At 46.7% G+C, this 17034-nt stretch overlaps 1 protein-coding gene and 1 long non-coding RNA gene across 4 annotated transcripts in view; one reads left to right on the top strand and one right to left on the bottom strand.

Moving 5' to 3' along the window:
• The window catches only part of LOC308062018, a 459477-nt gene that overhangs the window by 251412 nt on the left and 191031 nt on the right, over positions 1 to 17034 (bottom strand). The gene's annotated exons all lie outside the window — the stretch shown is intronic.
• On the top strand, positions 964 to 3621 carry LOC308062014 (ankyrin repeat domain-containing protein 26-like). 3 transcript variants are annotated; one of them, XM_080382843.1, is made up of 3 exons: positions 964 to 1353; positions 1777 to 1911; positions 2980 to 3410. In XM_080382843.1, exons 1-3 carry the CDS (start codon positions 1201 to 1203, stop codon positions 3112 to 3114), a joined length of 423 nt encoding a protein of 140 aa, XP_080238969.1. In that variant the 5' UTR covers positions 964 to 1200; the 3' UTR covers positions 3115 to 3410. The 3 variants fall into 3 exon arrangements, with proteins under 3 accessions (XP_080238969.1, XP_080238971.1, XP_080238970.1); XM_080382845.1 differs by lacking the exon at positions 2980 to 3410 and adding an exon at positions 3510 to 3593 and having other exon boundaries at positions 1003 to 1353; XM_080382844.1 differs by lacking the exon at positions 2980 to 3410 and adding an exon at positions 3498 to 3621 and having other exon boundaries at positions 1007 to 1353.

Here is a 17034-nt window from a genome sequence, read left to right as displayed (position 1 = left end):
TTTGTTCTGGTTTGTTATGTTTCTCTCGGAATTGCGGAAAGTTTTGGCAACGGGGATATTAGTCCTCAGATCTAAGCAGAGAACAGAAAAAAGGTATCCAAGTCTAAGCTTTGATCAAGAAAGGTGATTCTTCTCTAGAACTTTTTTTCATCTATTTTCCTTAGTCCATGTTATGCCCTATAGAATAGTCTTAAGTATTTGATGGTGTTGATGTAAGTATTGCACTGATGACATGAATGAGAGTGGTATAAAAGGAGGAACCATCCAATACACGAGGGCTGAGAAATGAAGGTACAGAGAAGTGAAGTGGTTGGGGATAGATTTATATGAAGCTTCTATAGAGGGGAAAAAATAGGTTCTCTGTAAGCTGCTATCAAGATTGAAGAGTATTAGTAATGTCCAGCTGTTGATTTCTGTATGTGTTTTGAGGGTTCTGAGGGGCCTACCTGTTCCTCAAAGTTCATGTCAGACGGTGACCTTAAGCTTTCCCTTTTATGACGTGTAGCCACACTCCAGCAGTACTGTCAATCATTGTAAACTGTGACTTGCTTTGTATTCTTACTACCAAAATAATGGGTTCCTTTTGAAGATCATGTGAGAGAGTGTGTGTATATGTATATAGCTATATATATATATGAGCTATGCAGATTTTTGTAAACCTAATCTATCAGTACTTCTAAAACGAGCTGAGTAAGAAGACTACAAGAGGATGTGATTCAACATACCCTTAAAGTGTATCTCAAAGGAGCTTTCAGATATTTGTATTCATTTAATTGTATTTGTATAGTGAAGAAACAGAAGAAAGAACAATCTAACACAAAGTCCTGCCTTCAGTCACCAGAGTAATATTTGCAGTCAAACTGTGGCTCTTAGATCACAACAGATTTCTTTGGGTTTTGTCAGGAAAAAAATACCTGATTGCAGTGTGTTCCTGTGTATTGTTCAAGGAAGAACGATACCTGAGCCTTTTTTATGTGTTAGGAAACAGAAATCCTCGTGAACAGCTGCTGATAGTCAAAGGTTCTCAGCTGAGAAAGATGACGAGAGGTCATCATCCATGCAGATGCCTGCTGCTGGCAGGCAAAATTTCATACTTTTGGGTTCAATCTAGACAGGTCTAATTGTATAATAAAATAAGTTAAAGGCGTATTTCATGTTCTTAGAACTTTCTTCATGCTAATTTAACTGTTTTGTTAGGGCATGTTTGGACAACTGCAGCAGGAGCTTGCTGATGCACCTAAAAAGCAATCTATGCCAGAAGCTTCACTTGAAGTTACTACACGCTACCACAGTGACCTGGAGAGAGACAAGCTGCGCTTGCAAAAGGAGTTGGAAAGAAAGTTGAAAACTAAGGTACTTAATGTCTGTAACTATATGAATAAATCTGAGTGTAGCTGTTGAAAGTAGGAGCGAATGTTGTCCTTTTGCACCACCTTTTGCAGTGTTCTTACGAAAACTGAAGTATAGAGGGAACCAGAGGAGCTTTGCAGGAAAGCTGTAGGGTGATTTTGTGTGTGTGTGTGCATGTCATCTTATCCCCCAAAGTTGTAACCTCATCCTGTCGCTTCTAGAGTATTCCTTCTTCCCACCAGCTCCAGCTGCTGTTCTTGGTTATGGTTCCTAAGGTGTGTTTTACACTCCACATCAACCTTGGCCATAGGTCTTGGATGGGTGGAGGAGAGCTTAGGCCTGTTTCTGTGTAAGTTACTGCATTCTCCTGCGCTCTTGTCTTTTCCGGCCACCTTACTTTTTCTTCTGCCACTGTTGCCTTCACAGACGCAGAAGCAGAACATGCTGGCTCTGACATCCAAGGACTTGCACAGCACGTGGGAGGAGCACTTGAAGTCAAGATCCCACCTTGAAGAGCGCGTTGCTCAGCTGGACGAGGAGAAGGCTGAACTGTTGCAACAGGTGAGCCCAGAAAATTCTCCGGGCACCGAGGCAATACCCAGGAGAACCACATGCACCTTCTGGTCAGGTTCTTACATATCATTGCTTTCTGTTATCCCTGCCATTCAGGCTGCGAGTACCTTATCGTTTGGGGGTCACGGAGGAAGCAAATAAAAGCTAGATGGGTATCTTTGTGTAAGTTCTGGAGTGGCTCTGTTGGGAAGAGTTCCCAGTGTGGTTTGCTATCAGTTGAGCACATCGAGCAAGGCCACAGTTCCCAGTTCTTCCTTGGATTTTGTGTGGTCATCTTCTGACCCCTTGGTTTCTAGGCAGGTTTATGTTTCCAGTGCGTGTATGGAGGAGCTGCTGTATGTTTTCAGCGTAGCGGGAGCTTAAAAGCCTTGCAGAAAAACATACTGAAGGAATGCTGGGTAAATGAACGAGTGCTTGGGAAACAAGCAGCGCCTGCCAGTTGCCAAGGGGCAGCCTTCCCCTTTTCTCCTTTTCTGTAGAGGGAAAATGGAAGAACAAAGTCAAAACAGCTGCCAGCTCTCCTCTGGTGTGGCTGAGAAAACACCAAGAGGAGGAAAACCATCATGTGGCTAAGTAAATGCCCACACAGAAGAGGTGGAGGTAATGGCCGAGGGGAATAAAATGTTGAAGAACTCCAAAAGATCAGATTCCTCCACAAGCCCCTGCCTGCTGGTTGGTGGAAGATCCCATGAAAGCTTTGGATGGATTGATGTTCTCCCATGAAGTGCATACCTACATAATCCCTACTATGAGCAGAGGCACTGCCAAAAGTGTTCTCCAGCATCTTTTCCACCTGTTATGTCTAGAAGAGGATGGCCTTTGCTTCAGGCGAGGGCATCTGTTTCTGTAGTTACATATTGGTCTGTTTGATGTGAAACCTGAAGTGATGGATGGAATAGCCTCGGGAATTCCGTCCCATGGCATTCTGTGGAACGTGGCTAACGGATAGAGATGTCCAGCAGCTTCTCTGTGGAGAGCGCTAGATGCACAGACTGTACGTAGGTATTTTTCCTGTGCTCTGTGTGCGTGATACATCTTTCTTTTCTCTTTTGAAAGTGCGAGAGTGAAAGAAAGGAAGTGAAGAAGCTGGTAGAGTTGAAACGCCCAGTTGAACTACGTCTGGCCCAAGTAATGAAAAGAAACCTCGATCTGCAGAAAGACTGTAAGAGGTACGGCTTTTTAGCGTGGTGAAGAGGTATCCCTGCGTAGGAGTCATGTTTTATTAAACTTTAGTGTAAAAATAGGTGTACCTAACTGTGAGCAGATGCCAGCCTCGTGTTAGTTCTTGCAAGGTACTTCTGTACACCAGCCCCTGGTTTTCAATAGCTGCCAAAACAACTGCAGATGCAGGTTGCCCTGCAGTTCTCCTGGGAAAAAGGGAGTCTTTCATTCCTCTTTTCAGGTGAAATCTGGACTCTCCAAGTGTATGTGGCACAGGAATACTGTTTTTTCCTGGTAATTCCTGGTGCGTCAAGTACATTAAAGATAAAGCAAGCTGTGTCTGTGCTGTTTACATGAGAGTATGTGAAAAAGTCCAGTTTTGTTTCTTTTTGCTTCATTGTTTTCATGACTAGTTTGCTGTGCAGGTTGAAGAGGCTGCTGAGCAGAGCTACGAAGGAACTAAGGGTGTATGAGGCGAGAGGGGGACTGTCCCAGCTTAATTTGCAGGGAGAAGTGAAGAAAATGGTCAATGAAATTGGCAGATTAAGAACAAAGGTGAGCTTTATTTTGTTTGGGTTATTGTGGTGGTTTTTCTTTTGTAACCTTTATTCTTTCTTTATACTTCTTTTCATGTTGTTGATTTTGACTACTTTTTTCTTGGCTGTATTTCTGAAATTATTTGGCTGGTTTTTGATGTTCCTTCTATGGTCACAGTAGTAGGCGACTGTAATACTGATGTAGCTCTTAGGGGTAAAGATGGAAGTGTTACGTACACAGCAGTATCTGCGAGGGCGCATCAGGGGTAGGCTGTCCTGCAGAGGAAGGGCAAAGCAAGAGCCACAGCAAGGCTGGCAGGGTCTGTGACCACACAGGCCAGGGATCAGCCCCACAGGCCCTCACCAAGAAGAGCAGAAGAGTTCTGGGGACAGTTCTGGGGACAGTTCTGGGGACAGTAAGCAGAGTCCTCCAAGAGTGCAGATCACCAGGCCGGTCCATAGGGATGGGCAGGTCTGCAGTCCTACTGGGACGTCACGTCCATGGGTGAGGGCCAGGGCTGAGAGCAGTGAAGGCCCAGCACAGGCCTGGCTGCAGCTTGAGGCCGTGGCAGCATCGTCGGGCTCCGACGGATGCATTCCCTCTCGGAAGAGAGGGGAGTAACGCCACCATCACTCGGAACAACTCTGTGCAGTTGGCCTTGCCCAAGGTCACCCCCTGAAGCCTGTCTCAGGCACGAGTTGAGCAGGAGGCAGGTGGGGGTTTGCTTTTCGGAATGGTGTCTTTGCTTCCCAGGGCACGATGCAGTGTGAGGTGATGCGGAAAAAACCCTGTAACTTGTTGCTTACTAGTAGCTGACTCAGTCCGTCTTTCCCTTGTCATGGAGACCCAGAAGTAGAGTTCCCAGAAGTGGTTCTGAGGTTGCTCTGCGTAATAGATTCTAGTTTTTAATTTTGCATCCTTTCTGTCTAATAATAAACAAACAGTTCCTGTTGTGCCCATAACACTATATCCACAGGACCCATCAGCACTCTCTTACCTTCCAAGCCTGAAACTGAATTTCAGCCCAGCCAGCTACCAAAGTCCCTACCAACTAAAACTGGGTAATCACAGGGGGGTTTAATACCATTCTGAAACATTTGACATTGCACAGGAACTGTAGGGTCTCCTGGTCTTGGCTGGGGAGTGACCTGTAAAAAACCCAAGTTTTTGTGGCTGAGCATGCGTGCACTTGGAAAAGGACTGGAGAAGAAATACTTCCTCCTGGAAAGAGCACAGAGATGGATTGTGTTTACTCTGTATTGCCACCTTGTATATAAATTCCTGCCTTTCTTCTAATGTTTGGAAGAAAACAAATACACCCAATTAAAAAGTGCATTTTGCTCTCCATTCCCCCATTAAATGGTCAGACTGATTACAGAAGTGCTCTTGAAATGGCTGCTGCTCATAGCCATTTCCCAAAACTCATACAATTCAGGTTTTGCAACCTGAATTTACTTGGCTGTGTTTTCAACAAAAGTCTTTTTTCTGTCTTTTTAAAATTATTATTATTATTTATTATAGCTTTTCCTTCTAGAGATCACGTCTACAATAACAGATCGCTGCTAATACATTGAGGATCAGCTAAGGAAAGTGACTGTACATCAGCCACTTTGGTCGGGAGAACACTGCCAGAGTGAACAGGCTTGATAAAGCTGTGAAGGCTCATTCCAGAAAGGAAAATGAAGGTTTTAGGAGCTGTACCATTATTAGCAATGAAGAAAAAGAAGGTATTTCAAAGGGCTGAATCTTCTCCCTAAAAAGTGGTACCAGATTCCTGTCCTGTTGTAATCAATATTTTCAGCGCTAATCACAGTGAAGTGTGTCCCTCTCTCTGATTTAGGATTTCTTTCCCATCTCTCTGTTTTTCACAAACTCATTGGCAAGAGACAGTTTCTAAGAGGAAGTAGTGTGCTGGCAAGGTGTTCCATCAGTCAAACCATCTAGGGTATACTGGACTGTGACATCACCCCAAAACCTTATGGTACTTATAATAAGGTTTCACCACGCTGAACTACCTAGCGGCATCACCGCAGCAGTACAAAAGTTGGGAACCATCCTCCTAATCTATACCAAAGGCATGACCTGTCTTTTGATTTCTGGACCACGTTTCCATACCCTCAGTGCGCGTTTGTGTTCTTTTGTGGCAGTGCCAGCTCAGCCACATTTACTGGAAAGTAACTTTCTGACCCTGTCCTGGCAAGGCAGGTAACTAGATGATGCCTACAGCCCCCCCCCAGCCCCCCTCCCGCTATATTAACCCTTGCTGTTCGTTCCTTTGGCATCCATTTGCCCAGGGCTAACGATGGCACACAAGCAGGACTGCTCAACAAACTAGGAGGCGAATTGCTCGCAGAGCTGTTTTGGCCATAACTCCCTGACGAGATGCCCTTGCCCTGAACGACAAGCGCTTTCCCAGTTTGAGCCATTTTCTTTTAAAACCAACTAGACCGAGCCCCCCAGCGTGCTCGCAGCGCGGGCCCCGCCGGGGGCCAGCGGGGAGCTGCTGCTGCCCGGTACGCCGGCACCCCCCCGGGCTTCCCGACAGCGGCCCGAGTGCTCTGCGGGGGGCGCAGCGCCGCCGCCACCCGCCGGGCCTCTCGCTGCCCCCGGCCCCGCTCGGCAGCGCCGCGGCCGGGCACCGCGGGGCAGGAAGTGACGTCACTCGCGCTGGACTCGCGCTGGACACGCGCCGGAGCAGACCCCGCCCCCGCCAGCAGAGCCCGCCGGCCGTTTAACCGCCGCGCTCGCCGCTGAGGGAGGCGCTGTCCGCCGCTGCCGCGCTGAGGAGCAGCCTGTGCGCTCGGCTTCCCGCCCTCTGGTGGTTCGCTCTGTAGACAGCCGTACCGGGCCGCTGCCCGGGGCCCCGATCCCCCTGCCCCGGGGGCCCCCCGATCCCCCGTCCCTGCCCCGGGGGCCCCCCGATCCCCCGTCCCTGCCCCGGGGCCCCCCGATCCCCCGTCCCTGCCCCGGGGCCCCCCGATCCCCCCCATCCCCCGTCCCTGCCCCGGGGGTCCCCCGATCCCCCGTCCCTGCCCCGGGGGTCCCCCGATCCCCCGTCCCTGCCCCGGGGCCCCCCGATCCCCCGTCCCTGCCCCGGGGCCCCCCGATCCCCCCATCCCCCGTCCCTGCCCCGGGGCCCCCCCGATCCCCCGTCCCTGCCCCGGGGCCCCCCCGATCCCCCGTCCCTGCCCCGGGGCCCCCCGATCCCCCGTCCCTGCCCCGGCCCACCGGCTGCCTCCCGCCGTCGCTTCGCTGAGGCGGGACCGTGCCGCGGGATGAAGAGGTTTTTCAGGTTCTGGAGGAAGAAGAAGGGGCGGCCGGCAGCGTCCGGCAGCTCCGCCAAGCCCTTCCCCACCGGTGCCTACGAGCTCCGGCTGAAGGACCTGGGCAAGCTGCACCGTGCGGCCGCCCGTGGCGACCTGGGTCAGGTGCGGCAGAGACTGAAGAAATACGGCATCGACGAGCGGGACACGGCGGAGCGGTAAGCGGCGGGGGGCAGCAGCGCCGGGCGGTGCTGGGGCGGGGTGTGGGGGGGTTGCGGGCAGCGCCGGCACCCTCAGGTGCAGCTGCAGCCACCGGCAGCTCAAGGGCACTGGGAGCGAACGGCAGCATCGCTGCGGGGAGCCTCAGCCTGGGCGGGGAGCCAGGGCTGTGCTGCCAGGAGCCCTTGGAGTCGGCCGAGCATCCCCCGTCTTGTCCCGGTCTTGCCCCGGCCCCCTCCGTGCCCTCGTTCCCGGGGGTGTTGCCTTGCCTGGGGGCGCAGGAGCTGCAGGGGGCCGGCAGCAGCCTGGCCAGGGCGGGTTGCAGAAGGAGCCTCACGGCCATTCTCCAGGCACACTTGGAAGGCAGAGTGCAATTGCATTACCCCTCTGAGGCCTCAGCATGGGGGGTTAGTAGTTGAGCTGAGCAAGCTGCACTGCCTCAGCTGGGAGTAAAAGAGGGGTAAGCACTGCGTTTAGGAAAGGGTAAATGTGCTGTGTATTGGTGCTGTGTGGACGGTTGCCCGATGTGCCTTTTGTGACTCTGATGTTGCAGCCAAAGCAACATCAGTCTGATTTTAGGTGGCAGTTACTTTGCTGTTTGCTCTGTGGCCTTGGTACAGCTAATTAGTGCCTTGGTTTGGAAGATCTGGGCAGTGCCATGCAGAGGAAGCTGCTGCTTCTGGCAGGTGTTAGGATATGTGCTTTTGAGTCGAGCACAGCAAGTACTTGGCAGTTGTATCTTAAGGAGAAGCCCTGGGCTGCAGCATAGCTCCTCATGATCCACCGTAAGCCTAAGGGAATCAGCTGAAGGTTTTGGGTCTTGTATGTGTTGAGCTGTTAATGCCTTTTCTGAAAAGACTGAGTCAAAACATCCATGACATTCAGAGGAGATGCTGGTTTAATCAGAGTACTTCAGCATCCTGGGCTGTCTTTTCTGAAGACTGGACTTTTGCCAGCCAGCTAGCTTATTGCCCTGAAAACACCTGGAACTGTCTAGATTTGTAGGAAAAGCAATGAAGAATGCAGTCCGTCAGCACGTGGGCTGTGTGCCTGAGTGTTGCCAGCCAGTATTAGTTTATGCAGCTGGAGGGTGGGTGATGCTGGCTAAGGTGGCTCGAGTGCACTTTTGTGCATACTTAAGCTGCCAGAGTCAAGGTGCTCGATGGCATTTATGGAAATAGTTCTGAAAGTCTCTCTCTTTTTCTTCTTACTGCCTTCCCATTCACTGTGGCTGATTCAGTCATCAGTCAGTCACCAGCTCTTAGCAGACCCTGGTATGAAATTGAGCTAGTTTTTGTGTTTCAAGCTCATCTTGTCTAGAAAGCTTTGTTTCCTCTGGAAAGGTTTCCTTCTGTGTGCCAGGCTATTGTCAGTGTTATAACAGGACAAATAAAGTCACAAACGGTAAAAAAAAACAAGCCAGGGCCGGGGGGGGGGGGGGGGGGGGGGAGGGGAGAAAAGGCAGTGTACTATGATGAGCACTGTGGTGGTTTTGCCATGATAATGCCCAGTGCTGAAAAGCTGCTGAAAAGCGCGGCTGAGAGCAATTCAGTGGACAGAGCCTGCCTGCTTGCTGCAGCCACTGCCCTCTGTACCAGCCATGGGGGTTGCAAGGCCACCTGTGCCCTCTTAGTGCTTGTGGGTGTGATGTGTGTTGTGAGTGACCACTGGATACAGCTGCATTTCAGGGCTTCATCGTGTTGGAAGACTTGATATCATTGGAAGTAGAGGTGAAGAATAGGAAATAATGCAAAGTAACGGCAAAAATGTGTGCATTGGTTGTATGACTATCTCAGGTTTGCTCCTCAGGATTTCCAAAAGCAAAATCTTGCACCAGGAACATGGCAAGTATCACACATACAAGTTCCTTCCATAAAGTGGGTCCTGTAGCCCATAAGACCTCCCGAAAGTGTGCTTGATGCAGCATCAGTTAGGAGCAGGCAGCTTTCAGAGGTGGTCTAGCAAAACCTTCAGCCTCACTGACAAAGATGGGCAAAAGTCAGCACAGAGCTGGAAGCACTGCAGGCACAATGCCAGCTAGTCATGGATCCTGGGTCAGAGCTCATCGCTAAGGGAGATTTACCCTGTCAGCTGCCTGTCAGACTGAACTCCAGCGCTTTCATTGCTTGGCTTGTAGCTGCTGGGTTGTCGGCTCAAGGGCCATTCAAAGTGTGTACTGCCAACCTGCTGTTTCCCAGTGGGGTTGTTTCGTGGCTGCTCAGCATCAGCAGTTCTCTTCTACTCTGTAGGTGATCAGCATAGCAGCAGCAGGAGCAGGAACAGAATCTGGGCAGTGTCCCCAGGGTTGGGTGGCAAAAGAAGTTCGGTGTTACTGGAGGCCTCTTGCAGGGACAGGCAACCCTGAACACCGGTGTTCTCTGCCAGCCTGTTCCCTGAAGTGGATCTTCTGTGGAGCACAGCAGGCCTTGCTCCAAGCAGAGCCGTCTCCTGTTGACAGACTGAGAGGCTTGGTTGAGGAGGACAGCAACAAGTCCACAAGTTTTCTGAAGGCTTTTCTGTTTGCAGAGCTGATAGTGACTACTTCACGTCTGTCATGCTTCCTAGTGGTTGGTAGTAGCAGCTTTCAGATGATTGTGGACTCCTTCATAACCAGTCCTGGTTAGCTTTCAGATAATCTCAGCCATTCATTTCTTCAGAGATGAAGGATCCTGCATGTTTACATGGGAATTTCTCAAAAGTGGTGGTAGTTGCTCTTGAGCTACTCCTCTGTCAGTGCTCCAGTCTGTTCCCTGTCTGTAGCAAGACATTACAAGTGCTTTGAAGTTTTATGTATTTCTCTCATCCTCATCTTTGTTGCAGTGGAGGAGGCTTTTCAGCTGCCCTGTAACAAGTATCTGTGTTACAGATTACTGTGTTTCTGCATCACCTGCCACTGCATTTGTGTACCTCTCCCTTTCCATTCCCCCGTAGCCAGGGAGCTGTTGTGCTTCTGCCTCAGCAAGGTTGGTTGAGCTTTCCTAAATACAAGAAGGACCTACCCACAGTGATGTGGTTCAGAGCCAGTGCTGGTGTTCCCCTCAGTTCTTGAGGAACTACTGCATCACCTTCAAGGGAGGAAGGTCCCAGCTGTTTTCTAGCTTGTCTTCTGCTCTGTTGGGACAGGTGTCCTGCAGAGCAGCAGGTGCTTTGCCTTTGCACAGAGTGAAGCTTGTGCTGATTTGTGCCTCTGACTTAGGGGGAAACACATGCAAGGACTTTCTGGGCAATTTCTTTCAATATAAGTAGGCTGGTTAATTGACATCAGACCCAAGGTGTTCTGTGGTTTGAAGGAGTCCTTTTCTTTCTGGCAAGGCTTTAACTTGAAGAAAAGAGTTTCATTTTCTTATGCTGGTCATGTATTATGGAAACACAGTATTCCCTCCCTGGAGAGGACTTCCTCTGTAGTAGGCTTATTATGACTATTGTAGTTATACATATCTGAAGGATCAGGTATTACTTTCCTGTACTCAGGATTACAGTGTTCTGTCTGGTTTGCTGCATGTTATGGGGGGCACTTTGGTGCAAGTGAGTACTTGGTTTTGTTGCAGTAGTAAGCAAGCTAGAGAAAAAGCAGAAATTCTTGAAGTGCAGGGAAACGCTAATACTCTTTATATAAAGCCCATCTACATCTCTGATACTTCTGGCACATGAATAATTACAGAACTTAGAGGGTTGCTTGCCATAGTTCTCAGATTCCCAAACTTTGGTCTTTTTTGCTGCACCACAGGTGTAGTCCTGCTGGAGGCAGTGACCAACACCTGGGCACAGGAATCTGTGCAGATTAAGTTCTAGAGTGAAGGAAATGGCACCTTACTAAGCAGATGCTGCGGAGGGGTTTTGCTGGCCAGTCTCGGGTGTTTGGTGCGCAACTGCTGTTACTGGTAACGGAATGAGAAATCATTTCTTAAGCTTGCTTTGTGCAAAGTGAAACTTGTGGTCATATCAATTTATCAGAGCCTGAAATTATTTCTCTAGTTGTCTGTTTGTGCTAATTTAATATGTTTAATTTTTAGGACACCTCTGCATCTTGCTTCTGCGAATGGCCATGTGAATGTTGTTACATATCTCGTAGAAAACAAGTGTAAACTAAATCTTACTGACAGTGATAACAGATCGCCGCTGATGAAGGTATTTGGAATATGTTATGCTCTTTCAAGTGGGGCTTGCCAACTAAATGAGAGGTGGCTGGTAGGATTCTTTACACAGCTCAGCGTAGAAGCATGCATCTGGTAATCAGCGTGGAATAGGCATATGTTAGCTCAGCTTTGTAGGTGCTCTTATTTTCCAGCATTGGGAAGCTGGGGCAATTGTAACAGAGTGCTGGCAGTTCTTCCTTTTTTGCGTGTTGTTCCCAGGCAGTACAGTGCCAGCAAGAAGAATGTGTAGCTATTCTGCTAGAGCACGGTGCCAACCCACATCTGGCAGATGCTGACGGCAACACTGCCCTTCACCTTGCTGTCCGATCTCCTAATACAGCTGTAGTGGGGCTGTTACTTGAGCATAATGCCAATATTGATGCTCGGAATAAGGTAAATTTTTGTATTTGTTGAAGAAGTTCTTTCAAAAAGTTGTACTAGTATTTCTCTTGTAGGGTTGTTTTTTTTACTTTTATTTTTAAATGTATTTATCTGTCCTTTCAGGAGGGAAACACTCCGCTTATTCTTGCTATCTCTGAACGTCATGAAGATATAGCAGAGTTTCTTCTGCAGAGAGGAGCTGATGTGCATGCTCGAGATCACTGTGAAAGGTGAGTGGTTTGTCAAAACTCTGCATGGGTCTCTTCAGTATTCTTTAGGTTGGATTAATCGGAGGCCTGAGAATGAGCTCTGAAAAAAAAAACAACCCAGGGAGCCACATAGCAGCTATTTCTGTGTGACTTGTGAAAGAACATCTGCACTTGGCTGTTGTCATACCTCGGTGGGTGCTTTCCTCGTAGAGGATTACAAGAAGGCATTGTCTGTGGTGGCCCTTCTGGCAGGAAACATGCTGTTAACTCAGCAGCACTGCCTCGGTTTGAAAAGACATCTCCTGCATAGTGGCATAGTTTGTATGTGAGTGTTGTCTATGTGGAAGCTTTGTCTGAAGATTGAACGTTTGGTTGTTTTGACTCCCTCTTGCATTTTATGGTTGCTGTTAATATTTAATGAAAACTGCGTTTTCTTTTGCTCATTCAGTAATGAGGACAGTAGTTTTTGAGAGCAAATAGGAATAAAAATAATTACAGTGTCTGTGTCAAATGATCTACTTCATAACATATTTTTGGTGTTTCAGAACCCCACTTATGACTGCAGCATCTAGTGGACAGCTTAATTTAATAAAAGTTCTTCTTCGATATGGTGCTGATCTTTTCCATAAAGACACTAATGGATGGACAGCTGAGGATTATGCTGTTATTCATGGATATTCTAGGTAAATTTTTGACTTTATTGTTAGAATAGGTTGTCAGTTGTCAGTGTGGCTTTTGAATGTTTTCGGTAATAGCAGCACGGTTTAATGGTGTGTTGAAAGCTGTCCTGAAGCTGTGCTCAGTGGCGTCTTCTGATACATATCGTTCCCTGTGTCTAGTATTAATCTGGATGTTGAAGAAAATTTCCGCCCTGAATTGTCTGTAGATTTTAAGTTTTGACGCTAAGCTTGCACCTGCCCAATACAAACTCTAAAACATGTCTGTATCCTACAGTTACCCAGAGGTAGAACGTGGCAAACTGAAATGCATGTCAGTCCTCTCCTCAGACCAGCACCATTGTCCTTACTGACTTCCACTACAATGAGCAGGAACTACCAGCCTTTTGTTTCAGAGATCTAACATATCCCTTTTGTTAAAGTCTTAAGCAGTTTCACCCCTCTTATGGATAGCTTTGTACCTGTGCGTATCCCTTCTCTAAGGTGGTTATGTGTGCTTAACAGCTAAGCTGAAAATACTGTGCCGAGCGGGAGCTAATAGCTTCGTAGGTGTGGATATGCACCTCTAGAGTGAACATGACTGTAGTGAATATTGAAGTATGTAGTAGTCGTGCAGTAAGTTCTGTGTGTATTACTCTCAGTGAATGCATACAAGTATACGAATTCATACGGCTATGAATATGTGTAGGGTGGATAAGTGGCTGTTAACTGTTCTATTAAACTGTGTAAGCAAGTATGTGGTTGTTTTTACCAAATATGTTTCTTCTCTTTCCCTATATAGTCTTTGTAAACAACTGGTGGAATACGCATTCTGGGGAGACAGAGACGAAGGTGGTGCACAAGGCGACACAGTACCTGGCATTCCTCACCGGGCCAGAGCTGCTGGCTTGACGTTGGGTGCACCTGCTGTGGACAGAGGAGGTAGGATCTTTAATCACGCAGGAGCTCACGAGGAAAATCACTGTGGCCTTTCCTTTAGGGGGTTTGTGTTGTCAGCGCTCACTGTGTTTGCCGTTGACTTTAGTGGAGGCATCAGGTGGGGTAGCGCAAGAAGCTTTGTGAATATGCTGACTTGTTGCTGGTTGGAGGTGCTTCTTGTCAGGGGTGAAGGCAGCTGCGGTTTGTGTGCTACGGGCCCACTTACCGGGTTGTTGCGTTCTGCCTGCCAGATTGCCCATCTGTATAGGTTTTCATACAGAGAGAGAAGGGGGACAGGGAAGGAACTAGGTGAGAGTGGTTTTGGTTTTGGGGTGTGTACTTGTACCTGTAGATGGCCATTCAGATTGTGAAAATGAATTGCAAAAGCAGTAGGTTCGTCCTGAGTAGTTGTTCATCTTCCTGTAGCTGGGAAGCAACAGATGAGTTAGCAGGGCCGTACATGTCTTGTTGATTTCCACTGAGTTTGTGCGATGGTGTTTTAATATTAATAGTTTCACCTGCACTAAGCTGCCTTTAGTGAGTTGTCTTATTTCTCAGCATCAGTTACGATTGTTGCTGTGTAGGTGCTGTAGAGACATACTTAGGAAAAATCGTCTTGGAAAAGTCACTTTGTTAGAAACAATAATGCAACTTCTGTGTGTACTGTATCTTCATGGACATAGTTTGATTCCAGTAAAAATAAAAACCACTTCTACTTCCAGTAATTTTATGAAATAAACATTAAAAAGTCCATATTAACTTGTGATCCAGAAAAACAATTGAATTGCCTTGTTATCAAAAAATTAGCTCCTTCAGTGAGTTCATTTTAAATTAAAAAAAACAACTCCTTAATTTTTAAGATCCAGTCTATGCTTACGAGCTCATATAGCCCTAGAGGAATCTTAGAAAACTAATCTTTTAATATAGTACAAGACAGTTTGATCTTTACCTCTCAGGCCCTACAGTGGGAAGTTCTATCCTTTCTGGTTTTTTTAAGGGTGTTACATCAGAACTTTGTGGCAAATGGGCAGCAGACAGTGTTCAAACACAGTTTATTACTCCTTTTTTAAATATGTCATGAAATATGAGCAAAACATGGGATATTTTTTCCGAATTCACTTTTCCCAGATAGGGGAGTTTAATTTAGAGCCAATCTTTGTTCCTTTGACTTGGAATAGTTGCTTTGATCTAGTCAGAGATTTGTAAAGTTTCTTGATAGATTGAAGGAAGATGTAGAGGTTTTTATTTTTTTTTTTATTTTGTTTTTGGAAAGCGCATGGTACAGGTAGTTTAATCAAGAAAATGTTGCTTTTACCCAAACAGCACTCTGTGGCTGCCTCCTGTGCACATAGATAATTGCTGTGGTACCACATTGTGATGACTGACAGGCCTGGGTTATGTTAAAGTATGTGGCTTGAAGAATAATACTGTTGTATATTCATTTTGGAATCACACCCTCAGGGAAATATGGCTTCTTGAACCAAGTAATTTGCTCGGTTCCTTGAAAACAGTAATACTACTAGCATAAGTCAACAATGTTACGGGAAATCCTCACTTGAAGAGGCATAGTAAGTGTGAAGAGCATATTTATGTGGGTTAAGGACTTGGGAGGAGAAAGAGTGCGCTGTGGTCTCAGACTGTTTATAGTAGGGCTTGTTTTTCTTGAGTAGTACGAATCTTTTTCTCCTTGTGCTCAGTCTCCTAGAAAATGACCCCGGCCTGTTGAGTGAGAGGGATTAGTAGCATGCAGGGAACACTTGGTGGCATTGATTCTGCAGTCTCTTGCTTGCACACACAAAGCACAGGTCCTGCATCCTGAGTCCCTTTGATAGGCTGCAGTAAAAGCTTTGAAGCCCCTGTTAGAGGAGAAGCTAGACTGATCTTGAGACAACGCAGGAATACCCACTTTGAATTCTTTGTTTTAATCTTGCTCTTCATTCCTGTTTTTCTGGGATCTTCAATGTAGTCCTTATTCCTTTTGCACTTGTTGAACATTCTTCAAAATACTCGCTTCTAGTGAGCAAGTCGGTATATTTAAGAGGTTGGCTCATGCTTATTTGAGTGTTTACTTTTTGTCAGAACATGAACCTTTTCGTTGATTACAGACAGACTTGCAAAAACCTCCAAATGAATGGCTTCCACCTCTAGCATATCGAATGACAGACTTTTCAGATTTGAAGCTGGAATTTCTTTGGCAAAAAGTAATTATGCATTTTTTCTAAAAGCGAAGGTTCAGATTTCTAGTATGTCTTCAGTGGCAGCTTTTTTTAGCTGCCACACTGCATATTGGTGTATTGTTCCTTCAGCGTTTCCCTGAGTCCCTACAGAAACCATTGGTTTTTCATCATAGAGCTCTTGGAAAAGAAACAAGTGCTTCAGTGTGTTTCACATTGCTTCTTCATTTCTCGATTTTTGTAAAAAGTGATACAGGAGATATAAATCAATCTTGAGGTCCTTTTTTTAACTCTTACATGTGTATTTTCGATAGGAGTCCTCTTGCCACATCCATTCCATGTATTTGTGGTAACATCAATATAAGCAGGACTCCCTGTTGCTCTGAGGCAAATGTTATGGCCTTGTCACAAAGACATTTGGGTTGGGTAGCTGCAATAACAGAACCACACCATTCATTGACATAAAAAATAAAATTTTACTAAGTAGGATGGGTAGAGCAGGTGCATGGTGATTTATATTCTAAAGCTTCTGTTCCACAACATAGACACGCGTACACACACAAGCACACATGCATGACACTCACACCAGTCAGTGCACCCGTTCTGGCCCAGTTGTGGCCTGCCCTATAGCCCTGGGGGAACAGGATATTCACTCTGACTGCTTGTCATGCCTGCGTTCTGGCTGGTGGCGTAGCTTCTCTATGTGAACAGTTCAGCATGGTCAAATCAATATATGCAGGGCTTTTACCTTCAGACTGAGGTAGGAGGGGGCTGTGTTTGCTTCAGGCACCATCTGACACAACTGGCTAGCATATCTCCAAAGTTTGTTGGCACCTACAGATTTTTGGGATGCTTAGAGGGATTTTAAGTGTGCCGTATGTATAAAACACTCTACAAATACGAAGGAATTGCATTGGCAGTCAGTGCTGGGCAAGGACCAGTCAAGCTGAGAGAAATTCAAAGTTGACAGTACAGTAAACTGTCAAGAATCTGTTTCAGTGTTTCAAAATATTGGAATATAGGTATTCTACAATGGAGCAAGTAAATTAAGTTACACTGTTTGACACTGTCCCTTAAGAGTAGAGTTCTGTAGGTTGTGATAGGTTTGGCTTCTACTTCTTGTAACTGTAGAGTAGGCTGATGGTCACAGTACATTCTCCCATTGCTATAGCTTTGTTAATGTACTGGTTAGGTTTTCCAAATTTCTGGGAATTCACATTTATTCTGGTGCCCTTGTTTGGTCTGTCCTTGACACGCCTTTCCCTAAATGGATATAGGAATGCCACAATCTCCTAGCCAGACATCAAGAACAGGAAAAACAAAGAAAGGTATTCTATACAGTAGCATTTCAACTATGGAACATGTTGTGTGATGTACAAATACTAACACACCTGTGATGTTTATTATCTTAGAGGTCTCTATTCTGATGGTTTTGG

The sequence above is a fragment of the Falco punctatus genome (genome assembly GCF_963210335.1).
Source record: "Falco punctatus genome assembly, chromosome: 4".
Classification (NCBI taxonomy): Eukaryota; Metazoa; Chordata; class Aves; order Falconiformes; family Falconidae; genus Falco; species Falco punctatus.
This window is presented reverse-complemented; position numbering and strand designations above follow the sequence as displayed.

What these genes read in the sequence shown, in the direction of transcription:
- LOC308062014 (XM_080382843.1), top strand. Translation starts at nt 1,201, where the DNA reads ATGTTTGGACAACTGCAGCAGGAGCTTGCTGATGCACCTAAAAAGCAA. An exon ending in AAAGAAAGTTGAAAACTAAG is followed by an intron (nt 1,354 to 1,776) that starts GTACTTAATGTC and finishes TTGCCTTCACAG; the next exon opens with ACGCAGAAGCAGAACATGCT. An exon ending in AGGCTGAACTGTTGCAACAG is followed by an intron (nt 1,912 to 2,979) that starts GTGAGCCCAGAA and finishes CTCTTTTGAAAG; the next exon opens with TGCGAGAGTGAAAGAAAGGA.